We start from the raw sequence: 17,787 nt of genomic DNA on the forward strand, positions 1-17,787 counted from the left end.
CAATTTGAAATGTGTGCGTTTCCATATCTGTGAAACAATGAACTACAGCAGTGAAACTAAACGGGTGCCATCATGAATGATTCATTTCCCACGACATCTCATTGACTGTTAGGACATCAAAGTAGCCAATTCATCACCACGACCCATGAAAGATCAAGGTTCCAAAAATGCTCCAGGCAATTTGACTTTGTGCCTTAGTGTAAAGCGGGTCATAGCGAATGGGCAGCTCCTTTTGCATTTCTCCCAATTTTTACGTCCATTGAAATCCAAGCTGAAAACTGCTTGCTATTTGTGTAATAGCAAACAGAAACCACCTGAGGGCGCACTTGACCAAGTACAAGACCCAAAGCTTAAACTCCAACTAAAATCCCAATACAAAGCATTAAGATGAAAATCTGCACCAACAATGGACGAACAGTTAAGAGTAAGGCATTCAAGGAACCAAGCAGTCTGAGCAGCAGATATAAAACAGTTTAAATTCAACAAACTTTCCATTTTTCTCTGCAGGTATTATAATTTACAACCAAATGACTTTAAAATAACAATTTTTGTGGAGTGATTCATATGGTTCATATAATTAATTGGTTTAAACAATTCATTTCAGCAAAGACTTTGGGACAAAAATTCCTGTTTCAATAAGTCCTTGGCTCGCTGCCTGCTTCACCTGGTGATCTGTCCTAGCGGTTTAAAATTCTCATCCGTGTTTTCAAATCCCTCCAGGGCCTCGCCCCTCCCCATCTCTGTAACCTCCTCCAGCCCTATAATCCTCCGAGATATCTGTGCTCCTCCAATTCTGGTCTCTTTCACATCCCTGATTTTAAGTGCCTCCAGCTACCCGGGCCCTAAGCTCTGGAATTCCCTTCCATAACTTCTCAGCCTCTCTCTCCTCCTTTAAGACACTCCTTAAAACCTACCTCTTTGAACAAGCCTTTGGTCACTTGTCTTAAGATCTCATGTGGCTCGATGTCAAATTTTGTTTGATAACGCCCCTGTGAAGTGCCTTGGGACCAATGTTCCCTGTAATTTTTTTTTTTGGGGGGGGGGGGGGGGGGGGGGGCCCTTTAACGAGCTGCGCGACTCATTCAAAATATCGCCATTGCGCGGTTTTTCCCATTTAAAAGCTGGCAAATCGGCTGCGCGGGGCCTTCAGGGCGCTGCGCGGCTGAAAGGGAACGTAGCTTGGGACATCTTACTATGTTAAAGGCACTGTATAAATGTAAGCTGTTGTCTGTTCAAATGTCCTACCTCTTCATTCCTCCATGTCCCAAACAGATAGTTGTAATCGCCGGGGTGACCAATAAACTTTCCCTTGAAGAAGGCGACGTAGAAGCAGGAGGAGTAGTAGTTAACAAACTGGAAGAGGAACATCTTCATGGTCAGTCGGTTCTCGTACTCAAAGTGAGTTCTGGGGATCTCTGGTAAATCAAAAACAGTGTGGTTATTACATGGAGGAGTTGCGACAACAGCTCAATGATCTTATAGGTATAGGAACATAGGCCATTTCAGCCCTCGAGCTTGTTCCGCCATTCAATATAGATCATGGCTGATCTGTAACCTAACTCTGTATACCCGCTTGACTTGTAAATGTAATATTTTGTAAGTATTTGTACAGAAAATAGGCTGTGATCGGTGCTGTTTGGCAATGGTGCAAAAAGTGCATCGCAGTGATAGTTGAATTGGAGAGAAGCAGTTTTATACCAGCACAAGTGTCGTTCTCTATGTGCTTGCGATTTTTAAGCAGTGAATGAAGTGGTGAAGTGGGCCCAGTAAACTACCATTTCACTTCTAGTACCTGGGGTACAAACCTAACCAGAGTCTGACAGCACAAAAACTTCCTCCTTCTGGAGGGACCCTACGTCAGTCGGGTTTGGGCAGTTTCAACCCAGGTCACACTGGCACAGGCCCACAGTACAGATCTACTCACAGTTTGGCAAAATTGGCACTAAATTCCAATCTCTGCAACCACAGGGCTGACTGATGTGGTCAATGGTTGAGGAAGCATCTTCTGCTCGGCCTTCACCTCAACTTCAGAACACTCACTCCAGTTGCTTACCTTTACTTTAAAGAAATCTATATCCTTTGCAAAAATTGCACACAGAGGAATTCCAATCTACAATCTTCTAAGTTAAATGCGAGAGTGCTACCACTGAACCAACGCAGAGAGAGGCAATATTCATGTATGGGTACAGTGGTGTTATGGTTATATTACTGGACTAGTAATCCAGAGAACCCGAGTTGAAATCCCACCCTGGCAGTTTGAGAATTTCAATTCAGTTTAAAAAAAAAAATCTGGAAACTGACCATTGCCATAAAAATCCAATCCTGTTCCCTAATGTCCTTCAGGGAAGGGACCCGCCTGTCCTTACCCGGTCTGGCTCCAGTCCCACACCAATGTGGCTGAATCTGCCCTCTGCAGTGACCTAGCAAGAAACTCAGTTATACTAGGGATGGGCAATAAATGTTGGCCTCGACAGCGACGCCCACATCTCAAGAATGAATAAATTAAGACCCCATCAGCACAGCAAACTGCAGCACCAGAAGGCGAGTTTTAACATTGTAAATTAGGCCATTAGTGCCTTGTGTAAAAAAAAGTGAACATTTCAGTAAAGCAGTAAGAAACATGCTCTTGTGGAGAAAGATGGAAGGTTTTACCAAGGTCCGTGATCCAGATTGCCACCTTCTCGTAGAAATAGTTCAGGATCATGATGACAATGAAGTTCAGGATGGAGGCTGTGACGGATGTTGCCATCTGGGGTGTAACCAATGTGCCGATGTACTTAACCTCCTTCATATTCACGGTGATCTTGGCAAAGGAGGCGTACATCGAGAGACGGTACACGATGACCGCAATGATGCAGATCAGGATTAAAAAGATCTAAGTGGAAAGGCAAACAATAACAGCACGATTTAACTTACTGAATGAAAAACAGAATCCGAGCAGCCACTCAGTGCAGTCACTTACTTTGCGGGTAGCAACTTCAATGCACTGTGCACTCCCAAATTTGATCTTAGCTGGGTCAGAAAGTTGTGGGTTCTAACTTCACTCCAGGACTTAAGCACATAACTTAAATGCTGCACTGAACAGCTTTAAGTCTACAACTACAACAAGGGAAATAAACTTGCAGGGCTACAGGGATAGGGACTGACTGGATTGCTCTACAGAGAGTTGGCACGGACTCGATGGGCCGAATGGCCTCCTTCTGTGCTGTTATGACTACGATTTTGTTCAGTGCCTTTATTCTCCTCCCTTATCTGGGGAATGTACTTAGTAAAAGTATTTATAGCTTCTGCTCTAGTGCAAAAAACACCACATCAAACATGCCACCTGAAGCCCTTTCAAAAAAAAAATCAAATAGCTGCAAGTAACTGAAAGTTTTCAATGTACTTTTATATAATGAGCACTGACACCAAAATAAACTGGCTGTGTGGAGTTACTGAGCCAAATAGAGAGGCTGAGGGGCGAAACGGACAGTATCACACCGATCGCCTGTTATACGCTCCGCCCAATATTCGGTTCCATGAACTTCAATCGAACTGAATATCGGGCGTGTCGTGTAATGGGTGGACAAAGCGATTCCGCCTGTTCTGCGCCCTACCCATGTTCAATTTCACCCCCGCAGTACTTTATAATTTAACATCAACAAGTTTTCCCAGGACAGGGGGAGGTGCTGAGAGAAGTTGGAGCCATTGGAATGAGAGGGGTGTAGGTGGTGGGGGAGAGAATTACCACTAAAATGGGTGGAAACCCGGAACTGAAACTACCCCTTTGGTCTTCACCGATTTTTACAAGAGTTCGGTTTTACATAACATAAGAAATAGGAGCAGGAGTAGGCCATTTGACCCCTCGAGCCTGCTCCGCCATTCAATAAGATCATGGCTGATCCGATCTTGGCCTCAACTCCAGTTTTCTGCCTGTTCCCCATAACCCTCGACTCCCCTGTAGCTCAAATATCTGTCTATCTCCGCCTTGAATATATTCACTGACTCCGCCTCCACAGCTCTCTGGGGTAGAGAATGCCAAAGATCCACGACCCTCAGAGAAGGAACTTCTCCTCATCTCCATTTTAAATGGGCGACCCCTTATTCTGAAACTATGACCCCTAGTTCTAGATTCCCCCACGAGGGGAAACATCCTCCCTGCATCTACCCTGTCAATCCCCCTCAGAATCTTAAGTTTCAATAAGATCACCTCCCATTCTTCTAAACTCCAATGACTATAGGCCCAACCTGCTCAACCTTTCCTCATAAGACAACCCCTTCAAATCAGGAATCAACCTCGTGAACCTTCTCTGAACTGCCTCCAATGCAAGTATATCCTTCCTTAAATAAGGAGACCAAAACTGTACGCAGTACTCCAGGTGTGGTCTCACCAATACCCTGTACATTTGTAACAGGACTTCCCTACTTTTATACTCCATCCCCCTTGCAATAAAGGTCAACATTCCATTTGCCTTCCTAATTACTTGCAGTGCCTGCATGCTAACTTTTTGTGTTTCATGTACAAGGACATCCAGATCCCTCTGTACCGCAGCATTCTCTCCATTTAAATAACATTTCACTTTTCTGTTCTTCCTACCAAAGCGGATAACCTTACATTTTCCCCACATTTTACTCCATCTGCCAAATTTTTGCCCACTCACTTAACCTATCTATATCCCTTTGCGGACTTCAAATTTTGAAGAATTTAAAAAGGCACTCACCCAAAACAAGACCGTCGCCCCCGACAGGAAAGAGCGCATTGCTTGGTTTGATATTGGGATGTAAGGCTCCAGTTCCTGAAACAGATCAACATGTGTAAGCAGTGCGAAAACAGAGCATTTTCTAAATGGTCACGTTACACGGGACATTGAAAGCTGTACAGCACACCCAATGTATCTGGAATTAGACAGGGGGCAAATGAATAAATACAACGTGCTATCAGTTTGGAAAATTTCTGCTAAGATTTCTTCTAATTTTGGGGGAATTTCAGTGGAAATCCACCTTCAGAATTCAAGCCATTTTCATCAACACAGACAATGGAGGAAGATTTCCTCAATGTAACATGTGCAATGGAATTGCAAGCTTAATAGTACATTTATAATTTCACTACACACAGCAGAGAAAAACGTTCCCATACGCAGTCTATTTCTTGACAAAAATACACTCAAGGCTTGTGAGTTACTGGGATCAGAAACATAAAGCTGCTGCTGCTTCTGAAATAAAAAAAATATATATGCAGATGCTGGAAATCAAACAAAAAAAACCTAGATAATGCTAGAATCTCACCTCACGTCAGGCAGCGTCTGTGGAGTGAACAGATCTGTTAACGCGTCGGCTACAGATTCCTTCTTCAACACCGAAGCAGGGTCAGCACCCAAAACATTAACCGATCCGTTCACTCCAGTTAACGTGCTGTTTTTGCGCAACCGGACCAGTAACCGGCAATCTTCCCTCTAACTGTCTTTGTATGTGCACGGCCTGATTCATTTCGATGCGCGATCCCTTTAAAATTCTGCGCATGCCCGGTATTTGAAATGGGAAAGCTTGCGAGCGGCCTGCGCGGTACTTTGCAGATTACTGGGCAGCCGTGCGCGCACGCACGCAGCTTGGCGGGAACATTGGTAACCAGGTCTCAGCTGTGCCTCCGTCACAGCACTCTTGCTTCCAAGTCAGAAGGTTGAGGGTTCAAGTCCCACTCCGGAGACTTGAGCACAAAAGTCAAAGCCGAAACTTCAGTGCAGTGCTGAGGCAGTGGTGCCCCGTCGGAGGTGCCGTCTTTCGGATGAACCGCGGCCCCGTCTGTCCTCTCCGGTGGATGTAAATTATGCCATGGCACTATTTGGAAGAGCAGGGGGAATTCTCCCCCCACCCCCTCCTGTCCTGGCCAATACTTCTTGCTCAACCAACACCTCGGAACAGATTACCTGGTCATTATTACATTGCGGTTTGTGGGAGCTTGCTGTGCGCAAATTGGCTGCCACGTTTCCTACATTACAACAGTGGCTACACTTCAAGAGTGCTTAATTGACAGTAAAGCGCCATGGGACGTCCTGAGGTTGTGAAAGGTGCTATATAAGTGCAAGTTGTTCTTTCTAACCAATGCAATTCACCTTATAAGAGAGTTTTAAAATAACAACGTGGCAAAAAGCAATGCTTTTGGCTGACTGGCCATTTTCATAATACCAGTTGCTACATTACACCTCTTTTAGAATGAATTGAGAGATTTAGAACGAGCTTTGTGCTATCTCGATTCACCCGCAGCAGTTGGCATACGATGCAGCAGTGTTACTGTCGGTGAACCTTTAACTCACTCAAACTGCTTAAAGCACGGTGAACAAAATGGGTAACAGCTTCTCTCTTCTGCCACCTGGAAACTAGATTGCACAGAAAATTTGAAGTGTTCCGGATTCGACTACAAAAGGAACACACAGAGCCTGTGGATCAGAGATCAGCAATTACAGACAACCTTCACTTGGAAAAGAATGGAAAAGTTTGCACAAGAATGATTGAGACGTCTCTACTGAGGTCTTCCTCAGTCTGAGTTGATAGGCTCCGTTAACCATTATCCCAGTCAATTACCCTAGTTACATGAACTCAGAGTGCATATTTGTTGTCGACTGGCTTTCTTCCTTTAATATATAGAGTGACAGCAGACATCATTTACTTAGAATCAGCTGGGGCTTGGTGACAAATTCCAAAAAACTAGTCTAGAAATGAGCCATTAATATTTAACCAAATAAAATGGCAGTTTGCATTCAAAATGCATCATCAAATCATAAAAATTTGCTGCTAAATTAATCATCGGATACAAGTGAGGCAGACATCACTTGTTAGGCTTTCAGCTTCACGTACATATTAACTGTTGTGAAAGTTAAGAAGTTGCTAGTATCACAAGTTTATTTTACATAATGCCATTCACATTACCTGCATGCAAACAGGGAAGAATTTTTCTTAAATCAAGTTTATTTAAGATTGTGTTATCTTTCTGATTCTGAGCTCCCAGTCCTCCCCCACTGCACATTTAGTATACGGAATAGCAAGAGCAGGGGTTTATAGCTGATTTGTCCATTATAAATGGCTTGTGGTGTACGTACAAGATATACTAATCCCTCTAACACGATAAAATATAAAACCAATGCAGGTTACAATCATGTGGTGCGATCAATCAATCTTCCCACGACGCCCATGCAGCGAACAATTATAAACTAAGAGAGCACCTCACACAAGACAGCGCAGAAGGAGTGGTTCCGAGTTTCACCCATATATCACAGATAACATCTCAGGCTGAACTGCATTTCAAGAATGTAACACGTCTCAGAGTTCAAATGACGTTGATAAACGCCGAAAGCATTGCTTTTGTGGGATACCAGTATAGTTTGTAGCCTCTCAATATGTTTCTGCCTTGTGCTACACTGTGACCTGCAGGTTAGACTCCAACCACCACACAGCAGGTTTTCATGTATCCACAAGGAGAAGGTTTGGCAGAGTTTTTAGCCACCTTTCCCCAATAAAGTGCAGGTCCTGACAGGTTGACCAAGAAGCAAGACTTAAGTCCATGGAGATGCATTGCCAGGCATCCCTTATAATTAACTTGGTTGATCAAGAATGGATGGTTTAACCTTGGGGAAAAAAGGGGGGGGGGGCAGGGTTGATAGGTTAAGAAGTTAAGGCCTAGAAATTCGGTGGTGCCCCAAACTCGCCAGGGCGCCGGAAGTACCGCCCCGGAAGGAGTCGCGAGCGCCTGCCGGAAATTCAGTTTGAGCGCCCCAAATGGAAGCGCGGCGCTACTCGAGGCGCCCCGCGTCCGTCTTGGGGCGCTGCAACTGAAGTTCACGGTGCAACGTGCCACAGCGCCACACTTCTTAAAGGGGAGGGGCCTGCTGCAGCGCGATCTAAGATCGCGAGCGCCGGCAAAAGAGCCCGGCACCAAGGAGAAGTGCCGGGCTCTTGGGAGACAGCCGGCACAACACGGTGGGGGGGGGGGGGGCGGGGGCTCAGGAGGCCGGGGACGGCTGCGCGAAGAGGTGCTGGCAGGCAGCCAGCAAAAAAAATGGCCGCCCCGCACCTCAGCACCTCTACCGCCGCAGGTAGGCCCCCCTGGACCGGTCGCAAATTGCGACCGGCGTTACAGCAGGGGGTGCTACCAAATTTTGCGATCGGGGCGCTGCGCACACCGATGACGTCATCGGTGGCAGTGCAGCGCTAATGGTTAGCGCCGCCATTAGCGCCCCGCTAAATTTCACGGGAGGCGTGGCCAGTGGCGCTAAACCCACTAAGTGCGATCTTTGGGCGCTAACTGGTGGCGCAGCCCACCGAATTTCTAGGCCTATGAGTTTTCAATTTTCAGATTTCCAGCATCCACATTATTTTGCTATTGCAAGAGTTTTCAAAATAAGATTGCTAGCAAACTACTTTTGCAGCAATTGGACTTAAAGACTATTCCGCAAATTGGAAGACAACCGATTCAGGTGCTCCCAACGTTTGGTCAGGACTCCCATCAGCTGGCAGTGCCGGATTGTCCATCCATTAACGTCAATGCATCAAAATCCGGCACGGTGGCCCCCGATTTCCCGACCAATGCTCCCCATGCAAGCTGCTTCACGCCTAAAGCGCCCGACCAGGGGAATCAACCCAAGCATGCCGCGGTTTAGGCCACTAACCACACCTGAGTAACAGGGTTTTTCTTGTAGTGGGTACACTTCGCCTCGTACTCTGGGCGGATTTGGAGCTGCTGCTGTTCTTCTTCAAAGTCCACGAGGTCCCACTCGTACTCAAGCTTGGCCTGTCGTCGCTTCCATAGCTCCAGAAAGAGAGTCACTGCTCAAGAAAGAGAGAGCGTGAGCACACATTATCTCACCAAGCCTGAGCTTTCACTCTTTCTAAAATTGCTTTTCTATTACCTCTCGGAACTCAGATTTACCTACACAAGCAACCTCGGTAGAGTCAAGGCTTTCAGCACTCACTCTCTGTGGCTGCATTAAGAGAATGCCGGTTAACTGAAGATACAGCTCGTTTCAATTTTACATTACCAACCGTATCATCAAAAGACACTCACCCCAGATTCCCATAAAAACCGCAAAGAACAAGGTGGCAGCGTTGTCAAACAAGTGAGAATTCTGCAAACAAAAGAAAGAAGGTTTTAAAATGACGAGCAATGTCTTTTTTTTAAGCAAAGTTCAAATTCAGTGCAACATTGAGTGGATTACAGTAGGTTAGTATCAGGAACACAGAAATGGAAAGTTTCCCACTGGTCTTTTTAAAAAAAAGTCTCTTTTACAAGTTTAAACTCCAATAAACCCCTCAACCTGTATACTTCAATGGTGCTTAGGTATGCCAGGGTGTCAGCTGGGCAGGGGGGTGGGGTGGGGTGGGGGGGGGGGGGTTGAGGGGAGAGGTAAGGCGAGGTTTGAGGGTTGAGCTGTCTGCTTGATCAGTACAAAACACTATTTTTCACATTCCAAGCTGAAAAGTGACATTCATAGTTCAAAGCTTAAAAGCTGAATTGCGTGGTTAGTTTAACCAATCCTTATACCACTGAAACACAATGTTATTTGGTCAGAATTTTTATTATTTCCTCATTTATCAAATTATTGTGAAATTTTGAAAGCACAAAACCAATACATATGATAGTTTCTAATCATACTGAGCATCGACACTGCATGGCTTCTGCCGGCAATGTCAAAGCTTTGACAGTACACCAACATAAATGTGTCCTTTCCTTCTTATGTTTTCATCAAACCACACTTCATACCTTTGGCTGGATGAGTTACCTCAGCCATTGCTGTCTCCCTCTCATTTTCCTTCACATCATATGAAGAAGCACCAGGCTTATATCACATCTTTCGTTAGCACCAAGGCTGAGGTCCAGACCACCAAGCCTCCAAATATGACTCCGAAGTGAGATAGTTCTAAGCTTAGTTTTTGAATGGGGCTTTAACGATGGCAAAAAAGTCAAGAGCCCTAGAGTAATGGTTCTTTGCTTAAGAGTTGATAGCTATTAGTCAGCAAGAGGAAAAACAATTTCAAGAATCTGATGCGAGAGTCGGAAGAAAAAAAGATAACTTCACAAAGGAAAACTAAATCCGTACTATGTTTGTGGGCAAAACTGTGGCAATTAGCATGCAACCCAGCGGCATAGCGAATTTGTTCCTTAGACTAGGAAACGTTTCAAGTGCTGCCTTCGATTTGCATGTTGGCCTCCATTAGAGATTGCTTCAACAATCCAATCCAGATTATTAGCTGCAACTGCAATCTACAGTGCCAACGATAGAGGAAAAAAACCAGGGAACCTTTTAATATTCTCTACTGACAGGTGATATGAGGGCAGATCACACAGGCATAACAGGGTGATGCAAGCAGAGGTTTTTTTTATATAAACTATGAGGAACAATTTTGGCATCTAGGAAAAATGTTGCAAATTCTCCAATTTATCTCCAAAACAGATCGTAACTTGATATTAAAACCAATTTAGGGAACAGCGTTCCTGAATTAGCCATCTTACAGCTGGAAGGGCCATGAAGAGCAGTGTTTCATAGAATCATAGAAAGTTACAGCACGGAAGGAGGCCATTTCGGCCCATCGTGTCCGCGCCGGCCGACAAAGAGCTATCCAGCCTAATCCCACTTCCCAGCTCTTGGTCCGTAGCCCTGCAGGTTACAGCATCCCAAGTGCACATCCAAGTACTTTTTAAATGTGGTTAGGGTTCCTGCCTCTACCGCCCTTTCAGGCAGTGAGTTCCAGACCCCCACAACCCTCTGGGTGAAGAAATTCCCCCTCAAATCCCCTCTAAACCTTCCACCAATTACTTTAAATCTATGCCCCCTGGTTTTTGACCCCTCTGCTAAGGGAAATAGGTCCTTTCTATCCACTTTATCTATGTCCCTCATAATTTTATACACCTCAATAAGGTCTCCCCTCAGCCTCCTCTGTTCAAGGAAAACAGACCCAGCCTATCCAGTCTTTCCTCATAGCTAAGATTCTCTACTCCCGGCAACATCCTTGTAAAGTATATTATTTGTAATTGTACTTCACGCTGTTCAAATCTACAAACCTTGGTTGATTCACAGGTAGTATTCAGTCTCCAGAAGTCACAACCATCACAGAGAGGACACATGATGATCTTCCCTCCAAATTCTGCGTCACAGATTTCATCACTGGGGAAGGGTGGAAAAATTGATCATTAAACCCTCAGACCTCATTTGTAATTTAAATTCTGAAATATATTTGATTTGAGAAAAAAAAGTAAGCTTGTTGTTTAACTTTGAGTTGTCACTCAATCGTGTGGGGTCGACCAGCTTGAAACTTGTGATTGCCACACCCACATGGCTGACTGACAGTTCTAAATGTCAACAATTGCAAAAACATAGCTCCGTCATCAAGAAGAAGTGGAAGCTGAGAGGTTGGATGGTGAAAGAATATATTTTGCTGGGAGGTAAATTTTAAGAAATCGTCGGATGTTCTCGTCTATGGAGTAAATTGTGGAAGGAACACGCATGGTGGGTTTAATAATCTTTTCTTGATCCAATATTTTCTATGTTCTCATGTACGCTCTTACCTATTGGTTGCTGAAACTTAACAGTTAAGAACAGTATTACAACTGTTTTCAACCCTCCCCCACCCCCAGCAGGAACAGTGCGGACAGGGTGAATAAGACAGCAGAGGGGGGTTCATGCCCCTCACCATTTTACTTGCCTGAATTCGGGCATGTGAAGGCCGCCCACCCGAGGAACGGGGGCCTAATTTAAATGGCAGCGTCGCCTCCCGAAGATGTCGGTCATGCCACTTTAACCGTGGGCCCGACTATGGCCTGCATGGTGTCCAGCGAAAGCTGGCGGCAGCAAGGATCCATTCCCAGGTGAGTGAATTTTACATTTTTATTTCTAAAATGTTAAGAAAAGGTCTCTTCTGGGCAAGGAGGAGCAGGAGTGCCCGATCACGGGCTTGCTGCCCCGCCCCACCCCCGGCCCCATCAATCTGGACTTATCCTTGCCAAGGACCGTTTCCATGGGTCCCTGATGGCAGCCTGACATCCCTCTACCACCACCCACAATGTGACTGCCACCTGCCAGCAGTGACATTATTCCCACCAGCTTCAGGCAGGAGTCAGAGTCGGGGTATGTAAACGAGGCTGTAAAATCTCCCAGGCCTCACACTCCAGTGGGCCGGATATATCGTTGCCTGATACCGTCCGCACACCACAGATTTAAAAAAATCGGCCTTACTGTGTCTGAACAACATCTCTTAAATAAGTTATAATGCAAGTTACTCTCTTTTTTCTATTTTGGGGGGTGTAATTTTTTAAGTGGGTTTTTAAACTTAAAACACAGCACACAGGTTCGGAAATGGCTGGAATTACAGCAATGATCAGGTTTGATTTGAACCACTGGGATAGGATGACAATGTCACTTGCTATGTGTAATTTTATGTACTTCTAAATGCTTTGTAGTATATAATTGTCATTTAAGGTATTATGAAATTCCATTTCCAGCTTAGGTTCAGAAAAGGATCCCTTAACAAGGCGTTTTAAAATAATGAACAACAAGTCATTGTAGCACTATAAAGCCACCTAAATGGCACTGCTGGGGAGAAATGTGCACTGATATGAAAGAGAAAGAAAACGTTAATCAATCAATCAGAGCTTTCCAAGGTGAAAGTACATAACCTCACAGCACAGTTATTGACAGTTTTCTTTCCTACTTATTTGACTTCTTGTAACTGTTTCTTCAGGGATACGAGTAAAAGGCTAATTGGATTTAACTTTTTTGCTCTCCAATTTATTTCTGTTCTTCTCCTTCGGCTTCTAAAAACTCTATCATGCTACAGCACTGCTTTACAGGCAATGATAACCCTCCAATACCTCATCCAGGCAATGATAACCCCCCAATACCTCATCCAGGCAATGATAACCCTCCAATACCTCATCCAGGCAATGATAACCCTCCAATACCTCATCCAGGCAATGATAACCCTCCAATACCTCATCCAGGCAATGACAACCCCCCAATACCTCATCCAGGCAATGATAACCCTCCAATACCTCATCCAGGCAATGATAACCCTCCAATACCTCATCCAGGCAATGATAACCCTCATCCAAGTGGCTCCTCTTCATTGCAGCTGGGGGTTGGAACCCTCTATGTTCATGTGGGCCATCACAGCTGTTTTATTGAGTGGTAAACTGTGCTGGAATTTTTCCATCCTTAGCCCAGAGAAGCTGAAATCTCTACTGGTCCTCTGGTAGACTCAGCATAGAGCAAGTATCAACATTCCTGGGCAGTATGGCTCAATACCACACTGGGCGGTACACTGAATCATCAGTGAGGGGCTCATTGTCCTTAGTTTGTATTCTGCCTGCAAGAGTACAAAAGAAATACTTCCCTCTCAATCGCTCCAGTGTTATCGATTCAGAATTGATAGCGAAGCTTACCTCCATACATTGCCATCCTTGGTTATGCAGCCATACAGAAAGCAGATGAAGCCAACAGCCCCTGCAATTCCCAACATTTCCGTGTAAAAACCAAGCCAGGCAAAATATATTCCAATCTTCTCTCCATAGTACTTTCTAGAAGGGAGAAAGAGAGAAGCTAAAAAGTAAACTAACTCCATTATTTTTTTTTTAGCAGAATTATCCAACTCTGCAAAAAAGGTACGGTAATAATCATGGGTGATTTTAATCTCCATATTGATTGGACAAATCAAATTGGCCATGGTAGCCTGGAGGAGGAGTTCATAGAGTGCATCTGGGATGTTTTCCTAGAACAGTATGTAATGGAACCAACCAGGGAGCAGGCTATCTTGGATCTGGTACTATGTAATGAGACAGAATTAATAAATGATCTCATAGTAAAGGATCCACTAGGAAAGAGTGATCATAGCATGGTTGAATTTCAAATTCAGTTGGAGGGTGAGAAAATTGTATCCCAAACCAGTGTCCTGATCTTAAACAAAGGCAATTACAATGGCATAAGGGCAGAACTGGCTAAAGTGGACTGGAAAAACAAATTAAGGGCAAGAAAGTTGAAATGCAGTGGCAGACATTTAAGGAGATATTTCATAATTCTCAACAAAAATATATTCCAGTGAGAAAGATTTTAAGAGAAGGGAGCACCATCTGTGGCTAACAAGGGAAGTAAAGGATGGTATCAAATTGAAAACGAAGGCATACAATGTTGCCAAGATTGGTGGGAGACCAGAGGATTGGGACATTTTTAAAAACCAGCAAAGGATGACTAAAAAAATAATAGAGAGAGATGAATTATGAGACTAAGCTGGCAAGAAACATTAAAACAGATAGTAAGAGCTTCTACAGGTATATAAAAAGGAAGAGGGTAGCTAAAGTAAACGTTGGTCCATTAGAGGATGAGACTGGGGAATTAATAATGGGGAACAAGGAAATGGCAGAGACTCTGAACAAATATTTTGCATCTGTTTTCACTTTGGAAGACACTAATAACATCCCAATAATGGATAATCAAGGGGCCACAAGGAGTGGGGAACTAAAGACAATCACTAAGGAAATAGTACTCGGTAAAATAATGGGACTAAAAGATGACAAGTCCCCTGGACCTGATGGCCTGCATCCCAGGGTCTTAAAAGAAGTGGCTGCAGAGATAGTGGATGCATTGGTTGCAATATGCCAAAATTCCCTGGAATCTGGAGAGGTCCCAGCAGATTGGAAAACCGCTAATGTAACACCCCTATTTAAGAAAGGAGGGAGACAGAAAGCAGGGAACTATAGACCAGTTAGCATAACATCTGTTGTTGGGAAAATGCTGGAGTCCTTCATTAAGGAAGCAGTAGCAGGGCATTTAGAAAAAACATTCTGCAGTCAAACAGAGTCAGCATGGTTTTAGGAAAGGGAAATCATGTTTAACAAATTTGCTGGAGTTCTTTGAGGATGTAACGAGCATGGTGGACAATGGTGAGCCAGTGGATGTGGTGTATTTGGATTTCCAGAAGGCATTTGATAAGGTGCCACATAAAAGGTTACTGCAAAAGATAAGATCTCACGGAGTTGGGGGTAATACATTAGCATGGATAGAGAATTGGCTAACTAACAGAAAGTCAGGATAAATGGGTCATTTTCTGGTTGGCAAACGGTAACTAATGGGGTGCCATAAGGATCGGTGTTGGGGCCCCAACTATTTACAATCTACATTAATGACTTGGATGAAGGGATTGAGTGTAATGTAGCCAAGTTTGCAGATGATACAAAGATGGGTGAGAAAGCAAGTTGTGCAGAGGATTCAAGGAATCTGCAAAGGGATATAGACAGGCTAAGTGAGTGGGCAAACATTTGGCAGATGGAGTATAATGTGGGAAAGTGCGAGGTTATCCACTTTGGCTGGAAAAATAAAAGCGCAAACTATTACTTAAATGGAGAGATTACAAAATGCTACAGTTCAGAGGGACCTGGGGGTCCTTGTGCATGGAACACAAAAAGTTAGCATGCAGGTACAGCAATTAATCAAAAAGGCAAATGGAATGTTGGCCTTTATTTAAAGGGGGTTGGAGTATAAAAGCAGAGAAGTCCTACTACAACTGTACAAGGTATTGGTGAGACCACACCTTGAGTACTGCGTACAGTTTTGGTCTCCTTATTTAAGGAAGGATATACTTGCATTGGAGGCAGTTCAGAGATGATTTACTAGGTTAATTCCAGAGATGAGGGGGTTGACCCTATACAAATTGGAATTTAGAAGAATGAGAGGTGATCTTATCGAAACATAGAAGATACTGAGGTGGCTCGACAGGGTAGATGCAGAGAGGATGTTTCCCCTCATGGGGAAATCTAGAACTCGGGGGCACAGTCTCAGAATAAAGGGTCGCCCTTTTAGAACTGAGATGAGGAGGACTTTCACAGAAGGCTTTCGATAAGGTCCCGCATAAGAGATTAGCGTGCAAAGTTTTTTTTTTTTTTTTTTTGAAGGGTCAAACCCGAAACGTCAACTCAAATTTCTCTCCACGGATGTTGCCTGACTTGCTGAGTTTTTCCAGCATTTTCTGTTGTTATTTCGGATTTCCAACATCTGCAGTATTTTGCTATCGTAAAGCACATGGGATTGGGGGTAAGGTACTGTCTTGGATAGAGAACTGGTTGGCAGACAGGAAGCAAAGAGTTGGAATAAACGGGTCTTTTTCCTGAGTGGCAGGCAGTGACTAGTGGGGTACCATATATATTTATATTGCCGTTCAGAAAATAATCTGTCTTCCTGTTTTTGCCACCGAAGTGGATAACCTTGCATTTATCCACATTGGGCAGATGCATGGCAAATGCAGTATAATCACCCAACCTGTCCAAATCATACTGTAGTTTCTTGGCATCCTCCTCACAGCACACACACCCACCCAGCTTTGTGTCGTCTGCAAACTTGGAGCTATTACATCTAGTTCCCTCGTCTAGATCACTTTAAATTAGACCAAAACAAAAAGAGGGTAAGCAAGAGAACTAAGTGGTTGACTCTTAATGCCCTTTGAAGTGGCCTACTTAAGGCATCCAGTTGTAAAGGCAATTTTATGACGACTAGAAATGACCAATAAATGTGACCTTTCTTTTCAGTGCATCATTAGAGCAAATACATGTCATGAGAACATTTTTTTTTATAAAGGAAAGCAATCAAAGAACAGAGGCAGGCACACAGCAGGAGAATATGGTGTGAAAGCAAGTATGAATGGAAAGATGTTTTAACACTGGCCAATTTTTTTTTTTTTTTTTTAAAAAGCTTGGATTCTTGCAGACTGGCTCCAATGTGTGAATTTGCTTTCTTAATTTACTTTGCTAAAGCCAGTTCCCTTATCCTTAGTTTTCTGTGGTTCTAGCACTCTGCCGCCAGGATAAGGGAGCAGATTTAGCAGCGGAAATCCAGCTTTGTTTCTGCCTGGCTGATGAACCCCCAGTCTCCTGGAATACAAACTGAACTAGCACCAAGGTAAAAGCTCATTAACCTGGTGATACAGGTGAGGCATGGGGAAAATAAGGAAATCATCATCAGGAACAAGAAGCTGTGAATGATTATTAACGGGTCAGAAAAGGAGCAAATCCAGGGGCCATGTGTAAAGGCAGATTATTATCTAAACGGCAATAGATTGGGAGAAGGGGAAGTGCAACGAGACCTGGGTGTCCTTGTGCACCAGTCGCTGAAGGTAAGCATGCAGGTGCAGCAGGCGGTTAAGGCGGCAAATGGTATGTTGGCTTTCATAGCGAGAGGATTCGAGTACAGGAGCAAGGATGTCTTGTTGCAGTTGTACAGGGCCTTGGTGAGACGACACCTTGAGTATTGTGTGCAGTTTTGGTCACCTTATCTGAGGAAGGATGTTCTTGCCATGGAGGGAGTGCAGCGAAGATTCACCAGACTGATACCTGGGATGGCAGGAATGACGTATGAGGAGAGATTGGGTCGATTGGGCTTATATTCGCTAGAGTTTAGAAGAATGAAACATAGAAGACAGGAGCAGGAGTAGGCCATTCGGCCCCTCAAGCCTGCTCCGCCATTCAATGCGATCATGGCTGATCATCCAAATTCAGTACCCCATCCCTGCTTTCTCCCCATACCCCTTGATCCCTTTAGCCTTAAGAAATATATCCAACTCCTTCTTGAATATATTTAATGTATTGGCCTCTACTGCCTTCTGTGGTAGAGAATTCCACAGGTTCACCACTCTCTGGGTGAAGAAATTCCTCCTCATTTCTGTCCTAAATGGCCTACCCCTTATCCTTAGACTGTGACCCCTGGTTCTGGACTCCCCGGCCATCGGGAACATCCTTCCAGCATCAAGTCTGTCCAGTCCTGTCAGAATTTTATAAGTTTC

The 17,787-nt window shown here is 44.2% G+C and overlaps 1 protein-coding gene across 10 annotated transcripts in view; it reads right to left on the reverse strand.

Moving 5' to 3' along the window:
- Positions 1–17,787, reverse strand: part of ano5a (anoctamin 5a) — a 212,578-nt gene that overhangs the window by 14,896 nt on the left and 179,895 nt on the right. For all 10 annotated transcript variants that reach the window (XM_086008150.1, XM_086008149.1, XM_086008148.1 and 7 more), the window contains 7 exons: positions 13,406–13,540; positions 11,030–11,132; positions 9,035–9,095; positions 8,645–8,796; positions 4,701–4,775; positions 2,653–2,875; positions 1,246–1,415 (listed from right to left, as the gene is read on the reverse strand). In XM_086008150.1, the coding sequence (XP_085864276.1) occupies positions 1,246–1,415; positions 2,653–2,875; positions 4,701–4,775; positions 8,645–8,796; positions 9,035–9,095; positions 11,030–11,132; positions 13,406–13,540 (919 nt within the window). The remainder of the gene's footprint in view (positions 1–1,245; positions 1,416–2,652; positions 2,876–4,700; positions 4,776–8,644; positions 8,797–9,034; positions 9,096–11,029; positions 11,133–13,405; positions 13,541–17,787) is intronic.

Source organism: Somniosus microcephalus, chromosome 15 (genome assembly GCF_052327205.1).
Source record: "Somniosus microcephalus isolate GS21.2 chromosome 15, FLI_Smic_1.0, whole genome shotgun sequence".
NCBI classification, from domain to species: domain Eukaryota; kingdom Metazoa; phylum Chordata; class Chondrichthyes; order Squaliformes; family Somniosidae; genus Somniosus; species Somniosus microcephalus.